The 23,356-nt window shown below is 49.9% G+C and overlaps 8 protein-coding genes across 8 annotated transcripts; 4 read left to right on the plus strand and 4 right to left on the minus strand.

Moving 5' to 3' along the window:
* Nucleotides 1-194: 194 nt before the first annotated feature.
* Nucleotides 195-2,253, minus strand: ATNIH1004_006095 (ENTH domain protein; the record flags this gene model as incomplete). Its single annotated transcript, XM_033570731.1, has 5 exons — nucleotides 195-1,414; nucleotides 1,473-1,584; nucleotides 1,635-1,825; nucleotides 1,882-2,119; nucleotides 2,206-2,253. 5 exons carry the CDS (start codon nucleotides 2,251-2,253, stop codon nucleotides 195-197), a joined length of 1,809 nt encoding a protein of 602 aa, XP_033426763.1.
* Nucleotides 2,254-4,147: 1,894 nt separating this feature from the next.
* On the plus strand, nucleotides 4,148-5,419 carry ATNIH1004_006096 (uncharacterized protein; the record flags this gene model as incomplete). The annotated part of the gene is made up of 1 exon (XM_033570732.1): nucleotides 4,148-5,419. One exon carries the CDS (start codon nucleotides 4,148-4,150, stop codon nucleotides 5,417-5,419), a length of 1,272 nt encoding a protein of 423 aa, XP_033426764.1.
* Nucleotides 5,420-5,953: 534 nt separating this feature from the next.
* Nucleotides 5,954-6,905, minus strand: RPS11A (40S ribosomal protein uS17; the record flags this gene model as incomplete). The annotated part of the gene is made up of 3 exons (XM_033570733.1): nucleotides 5,954-6,022; nucleotides 6,165-6,403; nucleotides 6,731-6,905. The coding sequence occupies 3 exons, from the start codon at nucleotides 6,903-6,905 to the stop codon at nucleotides 5,954-5,956; spliced, it is 483 nt and encodes a 160-aa protein (XP_033426765.1).
* Nucleotides 6,906-7,311: 406 nt separating this feature from the next.
* Nucleotides 7,312-12,110, plus strand: ATNIH1004_006098 (kinetochore-microtubule binding complex subunit SPC105; the record flags this gene model as incomplete). The annotated part of the gene is made up of 5 exons (XM_033570734.1): nucleotides 7,312-7,554; nucleotides 7,628-7,988; nucleotides 8,047-10,688; nucleotides 10,741-11,362; nucleotides 11,410-12,110. The coding sequence occupies 5 exons, from the start codon at nucleotides 7,312-7,314 to the stop codon at nucleotides 12,108-12,110; spliced, it is 4,569 nt and encodes a 1,522-aa protein (XP_033426766.1).
* A 239-nt stretch (nucleotides 12,111-12,349) lies between these two features.
* Nucleotides 12,350-12,906, plus strand: ATNIH1004_006099 (uncharacterized protein; the record flags this gene model as incomplete). Its single annotated transcript, XM_033570735.1, has 2 exons — nucleotides 12,350-12,561; nucleotides 12,765-12,906. 2 exons carry the CDS (start codon nucleotides 12,350-12,352, stop codon nucleotides 12,904-12,906), a joined length of 354 nt encoding a protein of 117 aa, XP_033426767.1.
* A 447-nt stretch (nucleotides 12,907-13,353) lies between these two features.
* On the minus strand, nucleotides 13,354-16,167 carry ATNIH1004_006100 (transcription factor domain-containing protein; the record flags this gene model as incomplete). The annotated part of the gene is made up of 5 exons (XM_033570736.1): nucleotides 13,354-14,041; nucleotides 14,089-14,643; nucleotides 14,691-15,363; nucleotides 15,417-15,796; nucleotides 15,854-16,167. 5 exons carry the CDS (start codon nucleotides 16,165-16,167, stop codon nucleotides 13,354-13,356), a joined length of 2,610 nt encoding a protein of 869 aa, XP_033426768.1.
* A 2,971-nt stretch (nucleotides 16,168-19,138) lies between these two features.
* ATNIH1004_006101 (bZIP transcription factor) lies at nucleotides 19,139-20,565 on the plus strand (the record flags this gene model as incomplete). Its single annotated transcript, XM_033570737.1, has 2 exons — nucleotides 19,139-19,403; nucleotides 20,009-20,565. The coding sequence occupies 2 exons, from the start codon at nucleotides 19,139-19,141 to the stop codon at nucleotides 20,563-20,565; spliced, it is 822 nt and encodes a 273-aa protein (XP_033426769.1).
* A 1,458-nt stretch (nucleotides 20,566-22,023) lies between these two features.
* Nucleotides 22,024-23,320, minus strand: PIL1 (Eisosome component PIL1/LSP1 family protein; the record flags this gene model as incomplete). The annotated part of the gene is made up of 4 exons (XM_033570738.1): nucleotides 22,024-22,637; nucleotides 22,702-22,885; nucleotides 22,943-23,076; nucleotides 23,203-23,320. The coding sequence occupies 4 exons, from the start codon at nucleotides 23,318-23,320 to the stop codon at nucleotides 22,024-22,026; spliced, it is 1,050 nt and encodes a 349-aa protein (XP_033426770.1).
* Nucleotides 23,321-23,356: the final 36 nt, after the last annotated feature.

Here is a 23,356-nt window from a genome sequence, read left to right on the forward strand (position 1 = left end):
TACATGTGACAGATCGTGCCCGCGCTGCGAGATTGCTGTCATGCATAAATAAAACAAATAAGAATGTGAGGAACGGAAAGATTTCGAACAGGGGAAAGAAAACAAAAAGACAATAAAAGAATGAAAAAACAAGAAAAAGGAAGAGTAACCGGTCTATCAATTTTGCCCTTTTATCCTTCCCGGGCACTGTCATGCTACATCATTCCCGGTCGTGGAAAAACAGGTAAAGTCTCCAAGTTCTCATAACCACCCATTGTCCCTTGTTGGGTGCCGGCCTGCCACCCCTGGCCGGTCTGCTGGTTGATAAATGCACTCTGTCGGAATGGATTCGTGCTACCGGTGGGATTAGGGCGCAGCGCCGCCGCCGGTGGCTGCAGCCCTTGAGACTGTTGCGGAGGGACTGAAGAGCTTCGAGCAAAGGGGTTCGTCCCAGTACGCTGCGGCTGCAATTGCTGGACAGGCTGCGGCGGTTGCTGAGGGGGTTGCGGGAACGCATCGGCGGTGCCAGCGTATTGGGGGTTCGCAACTGACAACCGTCGAGCAAACGGATTGGTGCTCATGCGATTCAATTGGGTGGGAGACAAGCTTGAGCCTGTCGGTGTGCTCATCAACATGGATTGTCGGAATGGATTCGTGGTCTGCTGCTGCTGCTGTGGCTGCTGCTGTTGAGGGAACGGAGAAAGGTGAGTTTGCGGGTTGGGCGCAAGGCCTGTCTGAGCATATGTCTGTGGTTGCGGGGTGTAGCCGCCGAATCCTGCGCCAGTCGGCGTAGCTTGAAGAGGCTGTGGTGCTTGCTGTTGTCCAAATGGATTATGATTTTGCTGGACAAACGATCCCGCTTGGGCAACTCCTGTCTGTTGGGTCGCTTGTTGGAAGCCTGTTTGTTGTGAGTAAAACCCTGGCTGCTGCTGTTGAAATCCGGTCTGCTGGAATTGCATCGCCTGCGGTTGCTGCTGGAACTGTGGTTGGTGAAACTGCTGCGTCGCCATTGTTTGTGGAGTCGGTTCAATTGTGTCGAAGAAGTCTATCAAATCTGACGGGGTTTCCTTCTTTGGGAGACTAGGATCGGCAGTCTGGGGACGCGGAGGCGCAGGATTGGAATTGTTGACGACCCTATTCCCAGTTCCCCCGGTGTTACTTGCTGTGACCTTTGGAGCAGGACCACCACTTTTCCCTTTCGATGCCAGATAGTCTCGCCGGCGAAGGTCGAAGTCCGGATCGTTTAGATCGTCCTCCAGGAGTCGTGTTAGATCCGTGGATGCGTGTTTAAGTTTCGGGATTTCTAGTCGCGTGGCTGATTGAAAATGCCTCGCAACACCGAGGAACTTCACGACTTCCTCAGTCTGCGTGGTGAATACTTTGTAGATTTCAAGCGCGCGCTCGCTATCAGGCCGTGACATCTCGAAATAATGTTCTGGTTGCAAGTAAAGTAAGAACCCGCAATAGCGCAAGGACACGGGGCCGCTACCTACCCAAGACGTTTATCGTGCCCTCGTTCATGACGGAGTACAGGGTGAGGAGGTCCAAAGTCAGCAAGCGGAAGGCTGTGAGTGTAATTTCATTTTCAGGTTCATCTGTCAAGAGCTGGGTTTGGTCAGCAATCGCAGCAGCTCCACAATCGTCTCATAACCTACATCACATAGTAGCAGAGCGCGGATCTGCTTCTGAACAATCTCTGTCTCTCGTAGTAGACCCTTCTCTACTGTCAGTCTCCTCATCCGTCCTTGGCCGCTCCGTACGTAGTCGGTCTTGGTGGCCTCGAATGCGTTTGCGCGCGCTATGAGATAGTCCGAGTATCTGCGGATATTATATCCTTGTGACTGAGCTGCACAAGGTCGTCAGCACCTTATCACATCCGACTCTACAACGCCTCTCACATACCCTCGGAGAATCTGCTGATTGCAAGCTTTCTCGGATTCTCTGCCATATACTGTAGAGTAGCGTCCAGCTGACCCTCCCTGATCATGATGTGCATCACAATTAGGGACTTGAATACTACCGTCCATGTTGACTCTCGAAGTCGAAGGTGCAGTGTTCGGAATATCTCTGCTACTCCAGCCTCGCCTGTATGTGTCGCAACTAGGATGTGCTCGATATATTTGGATTTGGGGGGAGCGAGCTGTTAGGAGAGGCCACTATCAGAACTCGGATCGGAATGACCACAGTGGGGGGTTTCAGTCGCTACAACAGATCCAACACACTGACCTTGATTTTAGTAGCCCCTTTCACCGATTTCTCGAAATTGTGGGACATCGTCGAACGTTGTCAGGCCTCCGTAATTAGGCCGCAATCGGGTAAGCCAGGGGGTAGCGTGATGTGTTCAATTAGGTGTTTCAGGGTGCAACGGAAAAAAGAAAGGTGAAGGCTATATGCAGTGCGGAAATGAAGGCTATCGTAGTGTCCAAATCAATAATTTATCCTCACCAGCACCAAGACCTATCATGATGGCTTAAGCCATGCTGCAGAAAGTGCTGAGACTTTTAAAACGGCCTGCAAGGAATGCGGGGGACGGTTGGAAAACGATACCCAAACTATTGATGGTGAGACCGGAGCAACTGGAATAAGAATAAGGCGAGTTTATGGGGAGGTATATACGCAGTAGATATGAAGAATGCAACAATCGAATGGTGATTGGAGAGGATTGAGAGAGCTTCAGGTAGTCGGGGAGTGTCTAAATGGAATTCGGTGGAGCTTCTCTCCGCCTGCCGTCTAGGCAGATGTCAGTCTAGCGCTCACCTGGGCTGTCGGAGTTATGTATGTCCTATGGGACTAGCAGCTTTATCTGAATATGCCCATTGTGGGGAATGATGTGGTCAGATTGATCTGTTATTCTTTTCTATCTCCAAGTTCCTGTCTAAAGAAATTAGGCGTGTCGGTTGTCACCTGATTCTTGACCTCATGATCCCTGTATATAAATCTCAGGCTGGTGAAGTTTAACAACAACACAACACCCGAATCATTAACATTACATTCACTGACATAGTGAAATTGATATGGATACTGATATACCTATCATGTCGGTACTTCCATTCACTCACCAATCACCTTGCATCCCCAACATTCACTCGTCACGTAGTAACACAAGCCTGGAAAATGGCCCATCTACACCTTTCCAATTTGATACTACTTGGAATTGGCAAATTCCATACACTCCTGAAGCACCGACTGGCTGACCACCAAGCTGAGAACTTCCTCTTGACTGGATTTCTTTTTCAGTTTAACCAATGCTGGTCTAGTCTTATCTCGAAGACTTCATTTCTCAACTTCAATAGTCTTATTTCCCTCTATCCTCTTTTTTTTTCCTTTCTTTTTTCTGCCAAGTTCTTTCTCCCGTCTTTGTGATACTGTTCCCACTTTGAGTATTCCTAAGACATCCCGACAAATATCCCGTCTTCGATACCTGTATCATCTCTTGCACTATTCGATAAAAATATTCCATAATGGAAAATCTTGGTCTTGGCTTATTACAGAGACCGCGTCGTATCAGATGGTCTACTGAACAAAGATTGTTCCTTTGTTGCCTTTACAAGTTCTTCAAGAGAGATAGAGATGCTTTCTCGAAGATCTTTAAATTCAGCTTCCAAGCTGAGTTAATGGATGATGGTGTCCCGGCTGAAGTCACATGGAACAAGCTTCACTTTCAATGGCATACAATGAAACGAACTGGTGATTACTTATGGGGGTGTGTACATTTGTCGCCTTTTGCCAGGAACGGGATCTGGCTCCCTTTCATCCAAAAGATTAAGGAAACTGCATCAATTCACGGCATACATCTGATTGAAAAAGAAGAGGATGATATCGATACATCGAATTTCCATTCTCTCCCGCCTAGGAACTTGGAATACCCTGAGCATGAAGTTGTAAAAGGAAGGTTAGATTCGCAATCGCGGAGAGACGTAGAGGTTAGTCAAGACAATACGATAGAAAGCCGCTCTTCGCATACTAAAGAGTGATGGCCATATTATGACTTGTCTTCCAGGATACTGATGCAAGCCCTGGAGAAAATACCACCCCCAAACGATCTAGGCAACCGATATCACCTGCTAGCAAGACTCCCATTCTATGCACCGCGGGTGGAAAGTTGTGTTTCTGGTGCTACATGGAAAACAGGGAGAGACTAGACACACCGAATTCGAAAGATACCTGGATGCCTACCTTGCTTTACAGATGGTCTAATATAGACACGCAAGGAATTAATTCCAAAAAGCTCTTTCGGGCTGGTTTGTTTAGTGAAGATACTGACTACTTCACCCCGGAACAGATCCAGCAGGCGGTATTCAATGAATACTTTGTGCAACATGTTAGCCGCAAAAAGACCCTATCTCCCTTCATTTCTACGTTTCAGTCCATGCTTGCACCTGTCCATCGGGCTTTACGGGGCAAAGAGGGAGCGATAGTATCAATAATCGACAGAAACAAACTCATATCACCAGTATACTCCGCCCAGACTCTCGTGCTAAAGCTTAGGATTAAGCTAGGATTTTATAACGGGGCTGGGGAGTACTTGGTTTGGGGTAATATCCCAAGTTCAGCTATTGTATGCTCTTTCAAAGTCAGCACGATTGTACAGTTTACACAAGAGAATCCTGATCTGGGCGCGTTATTCCAGCTTGATACAATCAGTTCATTTGAAAAGAATCAGAAGCGTTTGCATCAAGCTCTTGCTCAAGGGCCGGGGCGTTTGGACCATGCCTCCGGCGCAATGATTGGCAGGCTTTTATCTTGTGTTGAGCTCCCTTATGACTACTGCAAGCCTGTCAGCGAGGGCATGTTCTACTCATGGAGAATGAACAGAACGGGATCGTGGGAAGACTTCTACAGAGGTGTCGAGGATGGCTATTACTCTCTTACACAAGAATTCACGACGCCGCCGCCGCTACTACCACCACAGACTTCCATCAGGAGCACCGCAGATGAAGAGGCTGACGAAGAGCCCTCCATCCTAGAATCATCTGATGACGACGGAATTTCTGATGAGGTTGAATCTGATGACGACATGGCCATGAATGAAAATACTAGTGTAGTGGATACTCATTGTCTGTCTCCCGTCCGTCCGAATCTAGTTGTCAAAACCTTTGACGAGATTACCGGTCAATGGATATCACAGAGGGATGAAAGCAATAGTAGTCCTCCCAGAATGCAGTCCCACCGAGAAACCATTACGATCGACAGTTCGGATGACGAAGTCCCTGGTGCCTTCTCCATCACAAAGCCCCAACAGCACAGCGATGAACCGATTATAAGCCAATCGCAGGACTTCTCTGACCTAGTAGACAATGCCGCTGAGGACCTCGTTGTTTTGGCGGAAGATAAAGACGACAGTACCTATAACAGCAGGGTTAGTGTCTCTGTACAGCAATCAGCTGAGCAGGACCAATTCGCCACCGACAGAGAACGAGTCAGGATGTTTTGGGGTTAATCAATTATGATCCTGTTGACTTGATTCAGGTATTGAAAGCTGAACCGTGAAATATGCATGTCGGGAAGCAGATTAAAGGATGCTGTAGAAGGAAACATCTTGTCGTGGGATCCTATCGAGTGTTTCTGTTATAGCTAGAGGTCCAAGGCTGTGTGTACTTAGTTCTAGACCTCCAGTTCGAGATCTGGCAGACAATAGAAAATCAATATCAAACGGTCTCTACGATCGACGGCAGCACAACAGAACTGAAAAGAGTAAAAGTATATGAAACAACCTAATCTGGCATAATGAAAAAGCTCCACTCCAAACTGTCATGCACAGTAATCCCCATTCCTGATTCATGATACGGTGGAATCTATCACAGGAGGATCAAGAAAGCTTTTTTTATTTCATTGGATATCTCCTCACAAAGGGTACCTGGGACATGAAATCGTGAAACAATCCCAACCCGTTAAACTAGCTCGCTTATATCCAGTCACGCCGCTGCCCTAGGTTTATCATCCGTTCAGAAGCACCCCTTCCTCGTCGACACACTTAGAACTTGCTGAAAGCCTTGACGGCCTTGCCGGTACGGGGCAAGACACGGAGGACGTTGAAACGGACCTAAAATGAGTGTTAGTGGATTATAGCTCTGTACTGTATGGATTGAATAGGTTCGTCTCGATATCTCAATCCCATGTCGCTGTTGCCATCGAGATATTTGACACCAGAAATCAAGAGCCTCCCAGGAAAAGTGTACACGTACGGTCTTGGACAGGGGACGGCACTGGCCAACGGTAACCCAGTCACCCTCCTCAACACGGAAAGCGGGAGAGACGTGAGCAGCAAGGTTCTTGTGTCTCTTCTCGTAACGGTTGTACTTGGGAACGTAGTGGAGGTATTCACGGCGGATGACAATGGTACGGTGCATCTTGGTGGAGACGACACGGCCGGTCAAGATACGGCCACGGATGGAAACCAGACCGGTGAAGGGGCACTTCTTGTCTGTTTGAAATTAGCAATTTATCCATACGATCCTGACCAAGAGGAACATGACGCGATTCCGGGGAATTTGAAGATGAGAATCGACGAAGCTTTGCGGTTCCAAGAAAAAAGAACTGGTGGTCGAAAGTCGACTTTTTTTTTTTTAGTTCTTTTTTTTTTTTTCAACATTCATTCAATCGCCACAGGTCTATCGTAGCATCAATTCAATTTATCTCAAAATCCACTCGTGATCTCTTCTTCAAATCCCGAAAAAAGTCGTTGTTCTCTCTTCCGCCCGATATAAAAATTCGAGATCTGGAAAGAAATCTGAACGGAGGTCCTGCATACCGATGTAGCTGCCCTCAATGGCGGTCTTGGGAGTACGGAATCCCAGACCGACATCCTTGTACCATCTCCGGCCGGTGCCAACCTTCTTGCTCTTCGCCTTGGTCTTAGGGTTGACGAAGATGTGAGGCTGCTTCTGGAACGCACGTTCCGACTGGACGGTCAACTCGGTCGCCATTGTTGCGAGAATTCAGATCGACGAGGAAGCGAAGTCGAGCTGGGTGGGAAATTCGTCGCGGAGGGGGGTGTCGGGGCCTGCGGTGGTCGACGTCGATGTTGAGAAGGAATTATTCCATGAAAGCGGGATATTCAGGGTGGTGAGTGTGCGGTGGCGGCGCTAGTGCCGATGCGGTATGGCTCGGTTCGGCTAGGGCTTTTGGTTTGTTTACATCTGGAGATCACATGAGCGCCGGCCGGGAGACGCGCCTCAGCCAGTCAGTCCAAAGTAGGCAACTTGTCTGTTCTGTAAGTCGCGGTGGCTTGGGACCATGGTGCAATTGACGACTACATACCGTGTCCCCTGGGCTGAACGTGCACCATTCTGCCACCAGTTTCTCTGTCTATGATTTCCTGCGTCGCTCCCAATGTCGTCCAGAGGCAACTCCGCGGGGTCCACCCGCCCGCGATCTCGTCGCTCAATTGCCCATGTACCGCGATCGAAGTTGCCATCCGGGGTAGACAAGGAGAATGCTACCACCGATATTAGCGCGTCTCAGCCGCTGGAAGGCTCCTCGAAATCGCTGGGTAAAGATAAGAAATCCCGTAGTAAGAGTCTGGGACCTGGGGGCTTGGATGCGCTCCAGGACTCAAATGGCAACCGACGCAAGGTACATTACTTCTCACTCCACCACGACTTTGTGCTATATCTGCAGAACTAAACGGAATGCGATCGCTCCATAGTCTACCATAGCTTTCCCCCTCAAATCCATCCTGAAACCTACCGTACCTGTCTCCCCGGTTCGGAACATACCTTCTTTCGAAGAAACCCGCAGACGTACCCCAGCACGAGGAACCCACCAGAATAATGGCGATGGAGACGGGAATAATAATGGCAAGGAGGACCTTTTGATAGACTTCGACACGCCGGCTCAACCTTCGGCAGCATCGAGTACCGATGAGCGTGCCAACCCCTTTGACAGCTTCAATGCATCAGCGATCCGCGACGAAATGGCTGCCGTGAGAGAACGAGAGGAAACAGAGAGGCGCGAGAGAGAAAGGAAGGCTATTCTTGAACAAAGAGAAGCGCGTCGCAAATCTATGGGTGTGTCTTTGTCTTATGCGAACCCCCTAAAGATTTTCCATACTAACTAGGATTGAAGCGAATCGACGAGTATCATTTGCTCCGGAAGCGACATTACACACATGGAACGTAGTGGAAATACCGGACGACTCTACTTCATCATCCACATCCAATTCTACTAGGCGAGCGTCATCTTTAACAAATGGCGGAACGAAGAGAGCTTCAGAACAAGTTGAACCGCCATCCTCGCCTGACATTGATGCGCAATCAGACATTGCCTTTTCTCCAGTACAGTACCCCGACTTAGAACGACTCAAGAATGGCCCGATGCACCCAGGTGACGATGGAATGGGGTCGTCTCAGATGTCATCAAGCCCCTTCAGCGGAAGCTCCGTTGATGGTACTGAAGATATTAGGCTGCAGGACGTTGCTGGGGATGACCATGACGACGAAGATGACGATAACTCGGCTACATCGGGCTTCGACGCGGAAAGTACGGCAATGAGTTTGGACGATATGACGGTGCGGTCTGCTGTGACAGCACAGTCTGATGGCTCTGGATCCAGTACCAGCTCCAGTGATCGGCTGAATGAAGCTCTGAGACAGGCGGCTCGAGAAGCAGGAACCCAAAAAATCGACGACGATGAAAACGCGGATGTGTCGATGGAGATTGCCGATCAAGAAATTACTGGTGCCTTCCAGCCCTGGATCAAGAAAGGACAGAGGCAAAGTTTTGACTGGGAAGATATAAGTGCTCGGCACGATCAGGAAAACGTTGAACCTCCCCAACCAAGAATGGAAGATAAAGGATTTCTCGATGCCGTCAGTGACAATGGAGACGAAGAGCTCAGCATGGACGTGACAAACGCTATCGGGGGGATTATCTCCGGGCTACCTGGTCGTCGCCAAAGCACCGCCCGCCGGAAGTCTACTGGGGAGGAGACCAACTACGAGGAGCAAACGATGGAATTTACGAATGTAATCGGAGGCATCGCACACACTGTTTCTCCTGCGAAATCTGTTGGTGGCGAGAGCAATGCGAACGAAGACGAGGAGATGACCATGGAGTTCACGTCTGTGGTCGGAGGTGTCCTTAACAGACCTTATGCCTCTGAGGAAAATAATGGACAAGCAGCGTCTATTACTGCAGAAGCGAAAGGGCTGAGCCTCTCTGAATGGATCAATAACGAAGATGACATGGAACAGGATGTAGACATGGAAATCACTGGAGCCATTGGCGGCATTCTCCCAACAAACGAAGAACAGACTCAATTGCAAGACGTCTATGACGACCAGACCGCAGGGATGGATGTCACAACAGCCATGGGTAGAATATTACCATCGACTGTGGAGGCTGGTGATAAGAAACAGGCGAAGCTGATGATGGAAATGGAGTCCGACGGTGGACAGTTGGATAGCTCTCCCTTCCGAGACATCACCGCGCCACAGTCTCCGGCTAAATCGCAAGTCTCCTTCCACGTTGCTGCGATTGCTTCTGAGAGTGGTAGTCCAAGTTTAGCGAGTGTAAGATCTCGACGCACGAGGCAGAGTCTGAGTTTTCCACAGTCAACTACGCCCCCCTCACGCACGCCGCAACAGTTACCGTCCAAGAAATCTCTAACTCCTCCAAAGCAACTAACGCCGCAGGCGAGCCATCCTTCGACCCCCGGCAAGACTCCACTGAGTGACAGGAGGTACCCAAGCACATCTCCCAAGAAGCTTTTCCAGCCCCATCTCCAAGAGTCCGCCGGTAAGCGAAAGTCTCCTGGGCGTAAAAGCCTTTTTGGACCCAGCACAGCGGGAGAATCGACTCCTCTCTTTGTTCTCCAGCCTCATGGGAAGAGACGCTCCTCTGGGCTTGGGATTGACAAAGAAGGGCTTGGATCTCCTCGGGTGGCGGCTATGCTTGACCAGCGTCGGTCGATTGGCGAGGAAGTCGGCGAGTTTGTTCCTCAGGAGCGGCAACAGGGAGGAGTGCGCTTCGAGGATCCCGTGAAGCTCCACGAGGAGGTTGATCGCGAGCGCGAGGAAGAGGAGAACCGGGAGGACGGTCATATCCCGCCCCTACAACCGGGTGAGAGAGATCCCACCGCGAACCTCAAGGACATGATTTCGAGCCTGACACCGAAGAAAAACAAACTTCGTGGTCGGAAAAGCCTGCATGTCGGTACGGCTCGAGGGCTCCTGGGAAAAAGACCGGCAGAGCTCGATCAGGACGACGAAGAATTGGACAATACACCAAAGCGCTTCAGAGGTCATGATGTCAGCCCGGTGAAGAGTATCCGACTGCCGGCGCCCCCAACGAAGGAGGAAACCGTCGGTCGTCGGTCACCTAGTAAAACTATGGAAATGGCATCACCTATTAAGGCCAGTACCACTCCTACCCGAGAGCCAGGGGACAGCCCAGCGGGGAAACCTCCGACGGAGCAAACCAGCCCAGACTCTGAACCCGTAGATGGGGATGCTCGTGGCGAGGACCCGGGCCTTGATCCGGGCCCTGAATTTGAGCCTATTCAGCTACAGGACTTCTTGGACATGACCAACATTCATTTTATGGAGCTGAATACCACAAAACGACGGCATACGACGGCTCCTGATAGTGGCCGTAGAAGAGCGGCTCGGCTTTCCAGTGAGAACGGGGACCGGTCCAGCGCTACCAATTTCGAAGACTGCGTGGTAGCTGGGGTCTGCACTGTTTCTATGCTGGAGCTCTATCAGCACGTGAGTTCTTTCCTTTTTGTTCTGTGAGTAATAGATACTAATCAATGGCTAGTCCTGTCGAGAGTTGAAATCCTACATTTCGGAAGGCCGACAAGTCATCCGGTCCATCGAGACGGAAACCTATGCGGATAATCCGCCACTTTTCCGAGAGTACATGACGGCGGCGCCCGATATCCGTCTGCTGATGGATAATCAGTTTCGAAACGTGAAGATGCATGCTCGACTTCTGAGCAAGGCCACATGGTATGAGTGGCGGATGAAACTGCTGGATGGGCTGAAAGACGGGCTGAACCGCACTGTTGATGAGATGAAGGCGGACGATGAGCGTCTGTCGAAACACGAGGCAGTCCTCAATGAGGTTGTCCCGGCTCTTATCGAAAAGCAAGCTTCGCTCGATGGAGAAGCCACCACACTCCAGCAGTTAGCTGATGAGATGGAGAACTGTGATCAGGATGAACTGCGTGGAGCACGGGAGAAACTGGCCAGCATCGAGGAGGAGATTGCCACAAAGAAGAAACAGCTACAGGAGCTGCAGGGCGAGGTGCAGGACAAGTCTCGACGTATCGAGACGGGAACGGAGCTCAAAGCCGAGTTTATGGCGCATATCCAGGAAGCGGAGAGGGTCAAGGAAGAATGCCGTGGCTGGAGCGCGAAGGAAATCAGCGAATTGAGAGGTGAGTTGCCTTGAATGCAGCATATTGGGGCTTACTGATTGCGATAGGCTCTGTCCACGAGATTGAGCGCCAAACCGGCTGGTCCATTGTCTCTGCGAAGACCTCCAAGACTCAGGGTCCGATGGTCACAATGTCTTATCGCGAGCAACTGCGACTTATGTTCCACCCTGGTGCTTTCTACCATGAGAATGACGAGAAGTCGAACGCACCGGTTGAACTGAGCTATCATCCAGGCGCGCCGCTGTCGTCCATCGCGCTGTTGGTGTTGAAGTCTCTACAGAATCGTCTGGCAGAAGTGGAGCAGGCCACAGTGGCCCCGAAATTCCTGCTACGATTTATCTCGGACGCATGGGATCTCATGCGACGGCTAGAAGAAGAGGCTCGCATGCTGGAGTTTTGCGGGGTCACGAAGCTCAAGCTCATCGAGACGGAGGATCAACATCAGCTGCGGGCGAGATGCACTTTACTCCAGGGCGTTCCGGGTAGTGGCGGTCGTCGAATTGACGTGGACTTTGCGGTGACGACGCGCGTGGTGGGCCAGGAAACTGGGATGGGATCGCTGGATCTCGAGACGGACGTGATTGCCAACAAAGTGTATGGATTCGATGACGGAGACATGTCGGAGCGGGAGATGCGGCGGATCGTTTGTGACGAACTGGGAGAGACTGGGCAGTCTGAGCAGTCTGGGAAGACATTGGGGAACGGGATCTGGAGGACGGCGGTTCAACGGTTGCAAGCGGGATTCTAGGATCGGTTATGGCGTTTCCAGTGGATTAGTACAGTGTACATGGATTGCATATTATCTCATACTTCAAGCAAATCTACTCCGTATAATCAGAGTATATTGGTTATCGGGCCCGCGGATCCGCGGGACGGCCGGAGTATAACAATCTCAGTTGGGCGATAGAGTATATAAATCAATCAACAATCTATGATCTATCTATAACTGACATCTATAGATATATCATAGATATATCACATATCTAAATGAACCCCATCCGCATCATCGGTGCCGCCGGCGAAACGTGCCGCGTGGTAATCCAACGTCTCATCCCAGCCATCTCCAATCCCCTCGTCTTAGCAGACATCAACCTCCCAGCCGTGGAGTATCTCATCGCCAACTTCCCCTCTGGACGAGCTGTCCCCCTCCATCTCACCCTCCACGACTGCTCCGCACTCCTAGACACCATGCACTCGCCGTGCTAGTCATCCTCGTCGCAGGACGAGCCGGAGAACCATAACATGGCATTATCCCCTGACTGTGTGATTCAGGCTCTGGTCGCATGGGGGAATGCTCCCGCGATGAAATTATTGATTTCATGACGGCTGGGACACGCGGAGGGAGTGTCAGTATTCAGTCTGGATCTGACTCTGGATCTGACTCTGGATCTGACCCTGCCAGGGGTCTTCTCGTGTGCGCTGTCGGTCTGCGAAATGGTCATCCTGCTATGGTGACCAAGCGAAAGCCTGCCGTGGGTGCTGGTGCTGGTGCTGGAAATGGGGGATTTCTTATGAAATCGATGACCAGCATCACGGGTACATAGTGAGCGGCGTTCATTCTTATGGCTTTGCAGAGCCAGGATCAGGATCAGGGTCATGGACGGGAAGGCGTCTGTGTGTCCGAGGATTGGGCAGAACCGTAGGATTTTTATCATGCGTTGGAGAGGCTGGGGACGCCCAGGGAGAAGATTATTGAGACTATATAGTCTATTCGTCACTCAGTAGATGCTGTTTACCGGGATTTGTTCAATATGTGGAGCATTCGGATTTTATGCTTCCACTTCTATATCATACTGGATATAGATTGTCAGTCTATTTCTTGTATGTCTGAGGATAGATACTTACATAAGACGAAGGTGAGTTGATATGATATAGTGAATGGAGACTGAAGAGAGTCTGGATAATGTCATGGGATCATATAGCAAGGACATGCATCGCTGCGCTCGCCGTAGATCAATTCATACAGTATATCCATCTAGACAGACTAGAACTCAGAATGGATCAAAAAATGGCCCATAACTCCACTGACTCCCAAACGCTTCCCCGTATCCAAATCCCATATCCATAGCTGAAGGCTGAGATATCATCGTCAGGTCTTCGCTCCCCGGGCAGTTCGCGCCAAAGAGCCCACCCCAGAACTGATTCCCCAGCTCCCAGTCCGTTGTTAATGGAATCTGCCATAGATCGGGTGCCAGGCCATTACCAATTATGTTGATGTTATTTCCTATCGGTCGATACGGTACATCAGCACCACTACTACTAGTAGTATTACTAGCAGATTCAGTGGCAGGTATAGGTTCAGGACTGCCAAGAACAACATATCCCGACGAATTAATAGGCGGGAGTCCCTCCAACTGCGGGATATCAACACCCGTCGAAGGAATGGAAGGCATCTTCGGTTCCTCCGGAGCTGGAGCTGGAGCTGGCTGCGTCTTCTCCAGTTGGATGGTTTTCTGTTCACGCTCGATTACCATCCGCGCGATGCGCTCGAAGTTGGCGCACATCCGCGTCATGAACCGCGCATACGCACACGGTCGATCGCCCGGAATCAGTGTCGCGAAGAATGTCGACGCCATGCTCAACGTCTGGAGGTCGTCTTTCGAATTGGGATGTCGACTATCCCGCAGGATGTTCACGAAGATCGTCATCACCGCTAGAAAGATGTAATACAGCAATGACCTTACGGGTCAGTAATAAGATCAGAGGAGTATACAGGGGAGACCTACCATATCCATGCCACATCGCCCCATGGCAGGTTATTCACCAATTTCAAGGTGTCCCGCGCAGCTTGTACGCAAATCGCCGTCGAGGTGGACGCCTGGTTTATGATCGCCCGCGAATCCCGCGACGTTCGAGCTCCACCCGCCAGACGACGCATGTACGCAAAATGGATCAGAACCGGCAGGCGATGGATCATAATTAGAGCATTATAGTAGACGAACTGCAGACCGACGCAGGCGAACCCCATCAGGAAGTCGTCGCTGCCCCCTCGCTGTTTTAAATGCTCGTCGTGGAATGCATCTACATTCTTCCACTCGTCCAGTTCGAGCTGCAGCTCTTTGACAGTCTCCCAAATATCCTCCAGGGATTGATTATGCAGAGCCTTGGTCGCATACAGCCGGGAATAGATCCGGCTCTTGATCACAGTCATATGGCACAGTTGCTGGAAGAACGAATGATTGTTCAACATGATGAATTCGTCGTCCGCCGTTTCAGTCGGAAACCCGATATCAAAATCGTCGGGATGCTGGGTCGGCGCATTCCCCACGCGAATACATGAACTGATCCCGTTAGTGCTCCTACATGAACTCTATATCAGCGTGCTCACCTTTGGTCAAGGATAAAGGCGATCCAGAAAACCCTCTTCCTCTGCTCTTGCTCTACCGCCGAGAGATGCGGTTGCGGGATGTCTCGATGGAGACCCATCCTTTGACAGGACCGGATGGCTGCCGTGACAATAGGCAAAGCCGACTGGGTCCCCGAGTTCCCGCGAAGGAACAGGGCCATACCCAGGAGGGCCTGCACGCTTAAGAGATCCGTCCGTCGCATGGTCAGCTCTGCAAACACCGACATGGAATTCTTATAATACAGCCATGCCTTCTCGCGATCTTTTTCCGACTTCTGCCCGTTGGAAAATCGATATTCATAGGCCAGCGCGAGTATGACGTTGATGCCGGCCCACCGGGCCGCATCATCACACGTTTGCTGCGTGTACTGCCATTCGATCAACTGCATGAACGATGCCTCGTGGTACAGTGGAAACAGGCGGTTGACGGTGCGAAAATAGTCCCGTAGGAGGGAAAAAACTTCCCCTCGCGGCGGCAACGGTTTGAAAACTTTACAGGAAAACACGTCATGAAATACGTCCGGGCGCCAGTAGTCCCACGGCCTATCGTGATTCGTGCTGGAAAACAATGGCGTAAGGAACGTCGCATCGCCCGTCTTACTCTTGATCCACTCAATCCCATCTCGAGATAATATAGACAAGGACGAGCATCGTCCTAGACTGGGGTTAACACATTTGCAGCAGAGGTCAATAGGGTAGAGGACGCACCAAAATATCGAGAGTCTTCCTTGGAGTCAACTCGGATTACTGAACAAGGAGAACAAGGAGGCAGATAGGAGTTTATCGGCGGTTGACAGCGCTTGGTCCTGCCCTTGTCCGAGTTCAATGGCCTGGATTGACTATCGGCGGTATCCCAGGATCCAGACGCATAAGCGGAATCCATCGACTCTCCTCGCAACTCTCCAGAACTACGGCTACTGTCTTGCGAAGGATAGTCGGCATCATCTTCGATATCGCTCTCGTCATGTTCGTCATCATCGGTGCTGAAGTCATCGTAGCCGATTGCTTCTTCGTCAAGCAGCCCGGCAGCGCGGAGCAGCGATTCCGTCCTCTTCAGTCGTTCTTCTAAACACTTCACGTAATGTGCTCTAGCGGACGGTTTAGCTAATCCCTCCTCGTGGGGAGGCCGGTATAGAAAGATTCACCTTTTCAGATTGTCTCGTTTCTCCTTCCTCGAGGTGAATTTGCAGGTTACATTACGGCGCATACATTGAATACAGGTCGCGCTGGAGCCCTCGACCTCACATTTAATCTTTTTTCGGTAACACAGCTCACATGCCTGAGGCAACCGGCTTACTCGAGGGTCTCTGGAAAGATCGGGAGGCGGTTTTCTTCCCAGTGGGTTACGCCACCGAGCATCGAGTCCGGTATGGGATCTGGGATTCTTCTGTACAAAGGAGTGGCCATCCAGAGCTCCGAATGAGGTCATATCTTTAGCGCCAAACGTTGGATGCTGCATGATGTCTGATTCCAACCGCGACGGGTGCAACCATACAGGACAGAGCCGTCCAAGGCATATATGGCCGATAGATTAGGACAAAAATAGTAGTAATAAATAAGAAGTCATAAATAAAAAATAAAAGAAAAAAAAAAGAAAATGAATAAATGAAGAGTCTGCACTAAGAAGTGATGGGCGCACAATGCCAGAATGACAACGCCACACGGATCGTCTGGAGAATATGTCCGTCGACGGTTAGCGATCCCAGTTGGCGACGAATCTGATGAATCAATCAAGAATACAATCCTCCGACGAAGACGAAAGAAGAATGAATCGCGAAAATGAACCAAGCACGCCGAACTTTTCTCCTTGCCCTCTCGTCTGCGGCGGCGAAGAGAGGGTCCAGAGCCATTATTAATGGGCCTGTCATCGGTCGGAAGTCGGCACCGAGCAGTTCCGGTCGGTAGGACCCCGATGGTATCTCCGACTCTGAAGATTCCGCTCGAGGGCTCAACCAAAGAACTACTCGCGAGAACTACACGGTATGGATATGATTCTGGTATTCTACCATTCCTCCCGTTCTGGTCCATCCTGATATTTAAGACCATCAACTGGTCTTATAGCCTTGTGCCCTCTAGCCTTGTGCCTTACGTAGCCGGCATCAATCCCGAAATATCTTATACTCCGAATAATGCTCTAGATGATTGTCATGGTTCAGGAGTGAGCAAAAGGCATTCTTGTCCACAGACTCAAACTGCGATGATAGCCAACTTGTGGCATTGTTCTGACTGTTGCATCAACGTGTCCAAGAGGTAGCCCCGACGTCTCGTGACGTTCTGCGGGGTTGAGCAGGGTTCAGTAACCTGTCAGTTGCCTGGCAGTTGCCCGTCTTCAGAGCTTCGAACCCTATCTGATGACCACGCCTGCATTCCTGGATTTGTCCGTTCCAGTATCTAGTTCCTCATTGGTGGTCGTTTGTGCAAGCAGTGGGTGGATCTAGTACGTGTTATAGCTTTCCAGATCATCGGATCAGATGAAATAAAGAAGGTATATTCAGAACCCAGTGAATACTGTTTGAGCGACTGCATATTTGACCGTAGGCATCTCCATTTTGTCTTGGATTGGTTGTATTCCGAGACACTGTTGGTTCCAGACTCCGTAAGCTATGCATAGATACGATAGGGAAGCAGGAGGCCTACGACTCTAGTATCCTGGCAAAATCCGGGGTAGACTGTTGGTGCATAGGCTATTCCAGCCAACATTATAAACAACACTTCTCTCTTTCTGTAGGAAGAGTTCAGTTCTTGGAGTTGATCCGATCATTCGACAGTACAGATGCTAGCCATTGATAGGATTGCGAGGCTGTCATTAAAGAATAGCTCCGAACCGTGATTTTTCCGTCATCAATCCATTGGATTCCTGTAGAATAGGAGCTATAGTATATCGGTCCTCCATCAGAGGTATTCTGTTGAGATTCCGATGGATACAAGTTACGCATGCCTGTAACCATACTGGAGACTGCTTAAGTCAGGATTTCGGACGGGTTAGTTATGGATCGCAATGACTGTTTTCATCTCCTTCGAGCCTAGGTTTCGCAGATTGACCTCTGTCAGTTGAATGCCTCATTGACGAAAATAGAAAAGAGAGAAGAAAGAAGGGACGAAAGAAGAGATCACTGATAAGTACTTACAGAACGCCAAGCTTCGAGGCCCGAAGGGTCGATGTCTGACAGTCCGTTCGCAAAGGCCAAGAAGTGGAGACTATCTTATGGCAACTGCCAATTTGATACTGGTTATTTAATATCAATTATCAACCTGAGCCTACTGTGTAGTTAGTTATGGAGATAATTTATTAAATCTCAACGGCTCAACGCGCTAAGAGGCGGAATTTTGGCAGATGGAGAACTGAGAGGTAAGGATACCAAAGAGGTACCAATCGGTACGGGGCGATGCTAGGGTAGGCCATCGTCGGCCTGGTACGGATAGGTACTGCCGTGTAACCTGCTAGGAATGGCCCACCCCACCGAGAAAGTCCGCACCCGATCGCCGATGGCCATGAGATACTCAGGTATTTTTGAGAATACCCATTCAATTTGTTCAAAGATCAGTATTAATCAACAGCTCTTCTTGTGTACTCTGTACTCTGTACTGTCCCTGTCTTCCCCGCAAGACTAAGATAGCCAGTGATTACGCAGTTGGGAAACCCGAGGCGTTCAACTGGCGAACCAGAAGAGGCGATCACGACATTTCTCCATTCTATCAGATCATCCGCTAGCCTTGGACGGACATGAGACGATCACTACAGCGTCTCCTCCTCCTGCCGCCCCAGCTGGAGACTGGGAGACTGGAGTGGATTGGAAGCTGGCGGTGCTGGTGATACTAGCACTGCTCCTCTTTGTTGGTCTTGCTTTCTTTTCCTCCCGTTGCATCCAACCCATCAGGTTGTTCCTCGGTTGATCTTAATCTGGTATTCTATTTGCTCTGTCATTAATTCCTACTCAGAGTACATATACTTGCGTCCTCCAGAGACGTGGACTCGTATTACGTACGTGGCTAACCATCCCGCGCCATGCGACTCAAACTGTGAATGCAGCCCAGATATCTTGACAACCACCATCCATCCCACTTCTACTGGTGAATCTCGATCTCTGGATTTCTCCTCTTCTGCGGATTATTTTCGACGGTGCCGCCTCTCCGTCAGCTGACTGATCGGGGGGCTTACAGTCGGGCTGAGTTAGATTTATCCGTGGCATCATCTACTCCCAGTTCTTGCGCCTTTTCCTGGTGCCAAAAAATTGAAAAAAAACTAGGAACTAAAAAAAAAATACCAGGAAAAAGAGCCACCAATACCAATCGGGGTAACAGATTAGCAAGGTAATTTGAAAGAAAAATTACCACGCATTTTATTCCCTAGAAAAATAAGCCCAGAGAAAAAAAAACCACCCCGGATCAGCTCCAACGTTCTTCTAAAATCCCTCTTTGCAGCAGCCAATATGTCAGATGAGCATATCGCTCATCAGACAGCTTCCGGCTTCAATAGACTCGAGAATTTCAACTTCCTTCTTTCTCGACACAATCCGGCGGTGGCCAAAGCTCGCCATTACTCTTTCGACGCAGATTCGGCAGCTTTGGCACCGATTCAGAATCTGAGCATGGATTATGATCAAACTGAAGGAATGGGCGGTCTATCCGTCAGTTCCTACGACAGTATCGAGGATGAACGCGGCCCCATCGATGTGAGAGGTTATCCATATCATGGTAAGTCCTTTTTTCTGAATGTATGACTCTGAATGTTGCATTGTTTGCGCCATCTTCCCGCTCCCTGGTTCGTGCCCTTAATTTCAAGTCTTACTCCATACGGCATTAGAGGAGAGCTTGGGTTGGGTTACTTGAGCCTTGCCCAACCCGTACGAGCTCAGTCCGATATCTGGGGAAGCCTTCTTCGGACTATCCATCCGGTTAATCTTGGCTGTATCGTCTGTTTGTAACCACGCCTTACTTCCATCACATGTATGCTGGCTTGTTTTTACTGGATGATCATTCTTTTGGTTCCCCTGAGTTGGGGTAACCATTTGGGTTCTCTATCCCATACTTTGGGCTTATCCTACCGCATAAGCACGCAATCCATCACACCAATGACAACGTCGGCAACCTTGACTCTGTCGGTCCATTATCCGTGCCTTTCCCATTGCTCTTCTACGGATCGTCTTCAAGGGTCCGCCCATTTTAATAACGCCTGTCTGATACCGCTTGCTTTGCTTCCCCTTCTATCTTATCTCCCTCCCCCCTTTCCTTGGCCTTTGCAGCGTTGGATTTCCCGAGTTTCCCTCCATCATCGCGTTACTTACCCTGAACTCTACCAGCAGCACCAGGGGACAAGACCATCAACTATTCTCTCCCCGACCAAATGCTGTCCTATTCGGCTCACCCGATCTACCCTCCCATCTCCTACGGCCCTCCGGATGATCTGGGGCATGCTCCGGGGGCTCTGACCCCGTCGGACGTGTCGTCATCAATATCACCTCCCAACGGGCAGATCGGTAACACGAAATACAGCACGTCCATCCCGGGCGATCACATCGCTTCCGCCCTGAACCGGGAAGAGCACGTCAATCGAGCTGCCGAGGAAGACCGACGACGACGGAACACGGCGGCCAGCGCGCGGTTCCGCATGAAGAAGAAACAACGCGAGCAGACGCTGGAGCGCACAGTGCGCGAAACAACGGAGAAGAACGCCACGCTTGAGGCCCGCGTCGCCCAGCTCGAGATGGAAAACCGCTGGCTGAAGAATCTTCTAACTGAGAAACATGAGGCCGCGACAGGTCGAATGGCACCTCCTGACAGCCCGGCGTCGAATCATAAAAGCAACGGGCAAAAACATATCCAGCCAAAAAAGAAGGGCGTGGGGACGGACAATTAGGAAGTAAAGGAAGAACATTTGTATTCATTCATTGATTCATTCTTGATTTTTGATTCGTTTATTTCATCTCTTCTCGTATACATGTCTATCTATTGGCATGATCATTGTCTGGTGGAACTTCTGTCTTTCTATCTATGCTTATTTGCAGAGTGATCCATCTTGATGGCACATGACGATGTAATGACTTTGATTTGATGCTGTGATTTCATGTTCGGTCTTGATTTGTGTTGATTGTCCTGCGGAGTATGTTTGGTTGACCATTCGGCTGGAAGGATAGTAGAGTTGAATTGATCTATAGGATCTACGTAGTTGCAATCAATGAGTCTGATAGTACAGTAAATACGAGCCAGATAGAACATGCTCGATATTGTACGATAGATTAATTCATGATCGATGACAATAGATTATCTATTTCTCTTCGTTTCGAGAAGTAGGAGATCTATGACCATCCTTACCTTTCAATCGCAGAGTTCAGTACCAGAAGTAGGCGTAGAAATTGCAGTAGAAGCAGGGGTAGAAATGTCGGTAGAACCAGGAGTAAAAACAGTAGATCTCGTCTTCAATTTCAGACATTGCGAAACCGTGTGCCCCAGAGCAAAACAGGCATGACAGCGAGGAAACGACACAGGGATGTAAGGTGGTCTTTGGCGTGGCAGTTTGAGGACGACATTCTCTATCTTTCTCTTGGATTTTTCTATCTTTTTCTTTGACTTCTCTCGGTCTTCTTGTTTTCTCTTGGTCCTGTTTTATTCCGTTCCAGTGTCTATTGTGTCGTTGTGGTCGTTGTATGTGGCCTGGCTTATGGGTATGATATGGGGTGAAACAGGTAGTATGATATGATATGCTATGAACATAGATGGAGAGATGGAGATGACAAAATAAACTAAGAGAAGATAGAAAATATCTACAATACACAAGATATTATATATACTCCACTCTATATAATGATTCACGATGTTTCTTATTGGACTTCTCCGATTCTTTGTCTAGCTAATACCAATTCCTATATATTCACTATTCTATAATCCTACCTGCATAGTCTATGGAATATAGGATATAGAATACAAATATAAATAGATTTAACCTACTCTGCTCCAAACTAAAAGGTAATCAGAAGACAATTAATTACTACCTACCATACACCAATAAACGCAATCTCATGAATATCAACCAAACATCCCCCGACACATCGTATAATATTACATTAGGAAATTAGCCAATGATCTCGGTCCGACTTCCACGTAAGCCTTCATACCGGTCATGACGTCATCACTCCGGATGGCATGACCAGGGGAAATATGCAGGCGGACTGACGATGGAGAGAGTCAAATACAATACCAAGAACAACGTAACCCATGGGAAAATCACAAGGACACCAATCCGGATATCAGAACGTACTCCTAAAACAAGGACTCATCAGCGAGTAGATAGCACCCTTTGAGCATATACGGCTCTCTTCTAGACCGTCACGGGCTCTCGCTCTTCTTCTCGGCCTCGGGGCTCGCCGTCCAGGGCGCTGCCTACTTCCTCGCCATCTTCATCATGGTAGCTCTGATGCTGGTCGGCCGGCAACCACGAGTCCCGATCACCTCGCATGGGCTGGTCCTGGCCCGAAAGGTCTACTCCCTCGCCGCGGTTCTTAGCCGCACTGTCCCGTCGGCGCTGGGAAAGGGTGCGGGTCCGCGTAGACAGGTCCGACTTCACCGAAGCCTTGGACGTGACCCAGTTGGCCAGGGCTTCTTCGCAGTCCTGGATCACTCCTTTGCTGGTGTCGTATCCGTCGTACGCCGTACGTGTCTCACCAGGCGTCACAGGGGTGTCGTCAATGAGATCCAGGAGATGCTTGCCGTAGCCGGCGATGATAGCCACCTTCTCAGAGTGCTCACGCAGAGCATCGAAGTGGTACTGGAAGGCCGCCTTGAGCTTCTCGCGGGTGATGTTGGAGAGCTGGGCCTCGGCCACGAGCGATTCCGCCTCAGCACGAACCAGCTCCTGCTCCAGGACAACGATGCGAGGTGAGTTGGGGTCCTTGTACTTGAGCTTCGCGATCTCGTCGGTGATCTTCTGCTTGCCTGTTTGGACGTTAGGGGAGAGTCAAATAACAAGAGCATCCAAAAAAAAAAAAAGGCGACTCACGGTCCCGGCTGGGTTGCACGGAAGCTTCGATGTTACGAATGCTCTTGATGGTCACCCGGTACTGGTCGTAGCGATCGACGTAGAGATCCTCCAGCTCTCCAATCTCGTAGAGTAGGACCCCGATCTTATCGGTGACGTCCGACACATCTTCGTCGCAGTTCTCACCCCAGATGGAGAGTTGTTGCTATAGAACAATCAGCCTGAACTATAGCTGGAGAGAGTCCTTAAAGGTATCACATACCGCAGTTTCCATGCGCTCCTTTGCTACCAGTTCCATGGTGCGCATGACGTTTTTCTCCATCTTGACCAGCTGGGAGAGCTTCCGCGCTAGATCAGGTCCAAAGGCGCCGGCGGCATTCTTGCGAAAAGCATGTCCTGCTTGAGACTGTTACTACGCTTATCATCAAATGCGATTGCATCGCAATGGCCAGGGAACGGATTTCCATCGGACTGGGCTCAGAAGAGAGGAAAGGGGCGCAGAAAAGAAGAAAAAATACACACCGAAGCCACCTTTTCCCATCCATCGGCCGGTTTTGGTCGAGGAAAGTGGTGGAGGAGGATTCTCGATCTGCGAGGCGGTCGGCATGCGCGTTTGGCGCATGGAATAAGTACGATGCATGGTGAATCTCGACCGAACGGAGGGTTAGAAACCAGG

Source organism: Aspergillus tanneri (assembly GCF_003426965.1).
Source record: "Aspergillus tanneri strain NIH1004 chromosome Unknown AapTan_4_pilon_pilon_pilon, whole genome shotgun sequence".
NCBI lineage: Eukaryota > Fungi > Ascomycota > Eurotiomycetes > Eurotiales > Aspergillaceae > Aspergillus > Aspergillus tanneri.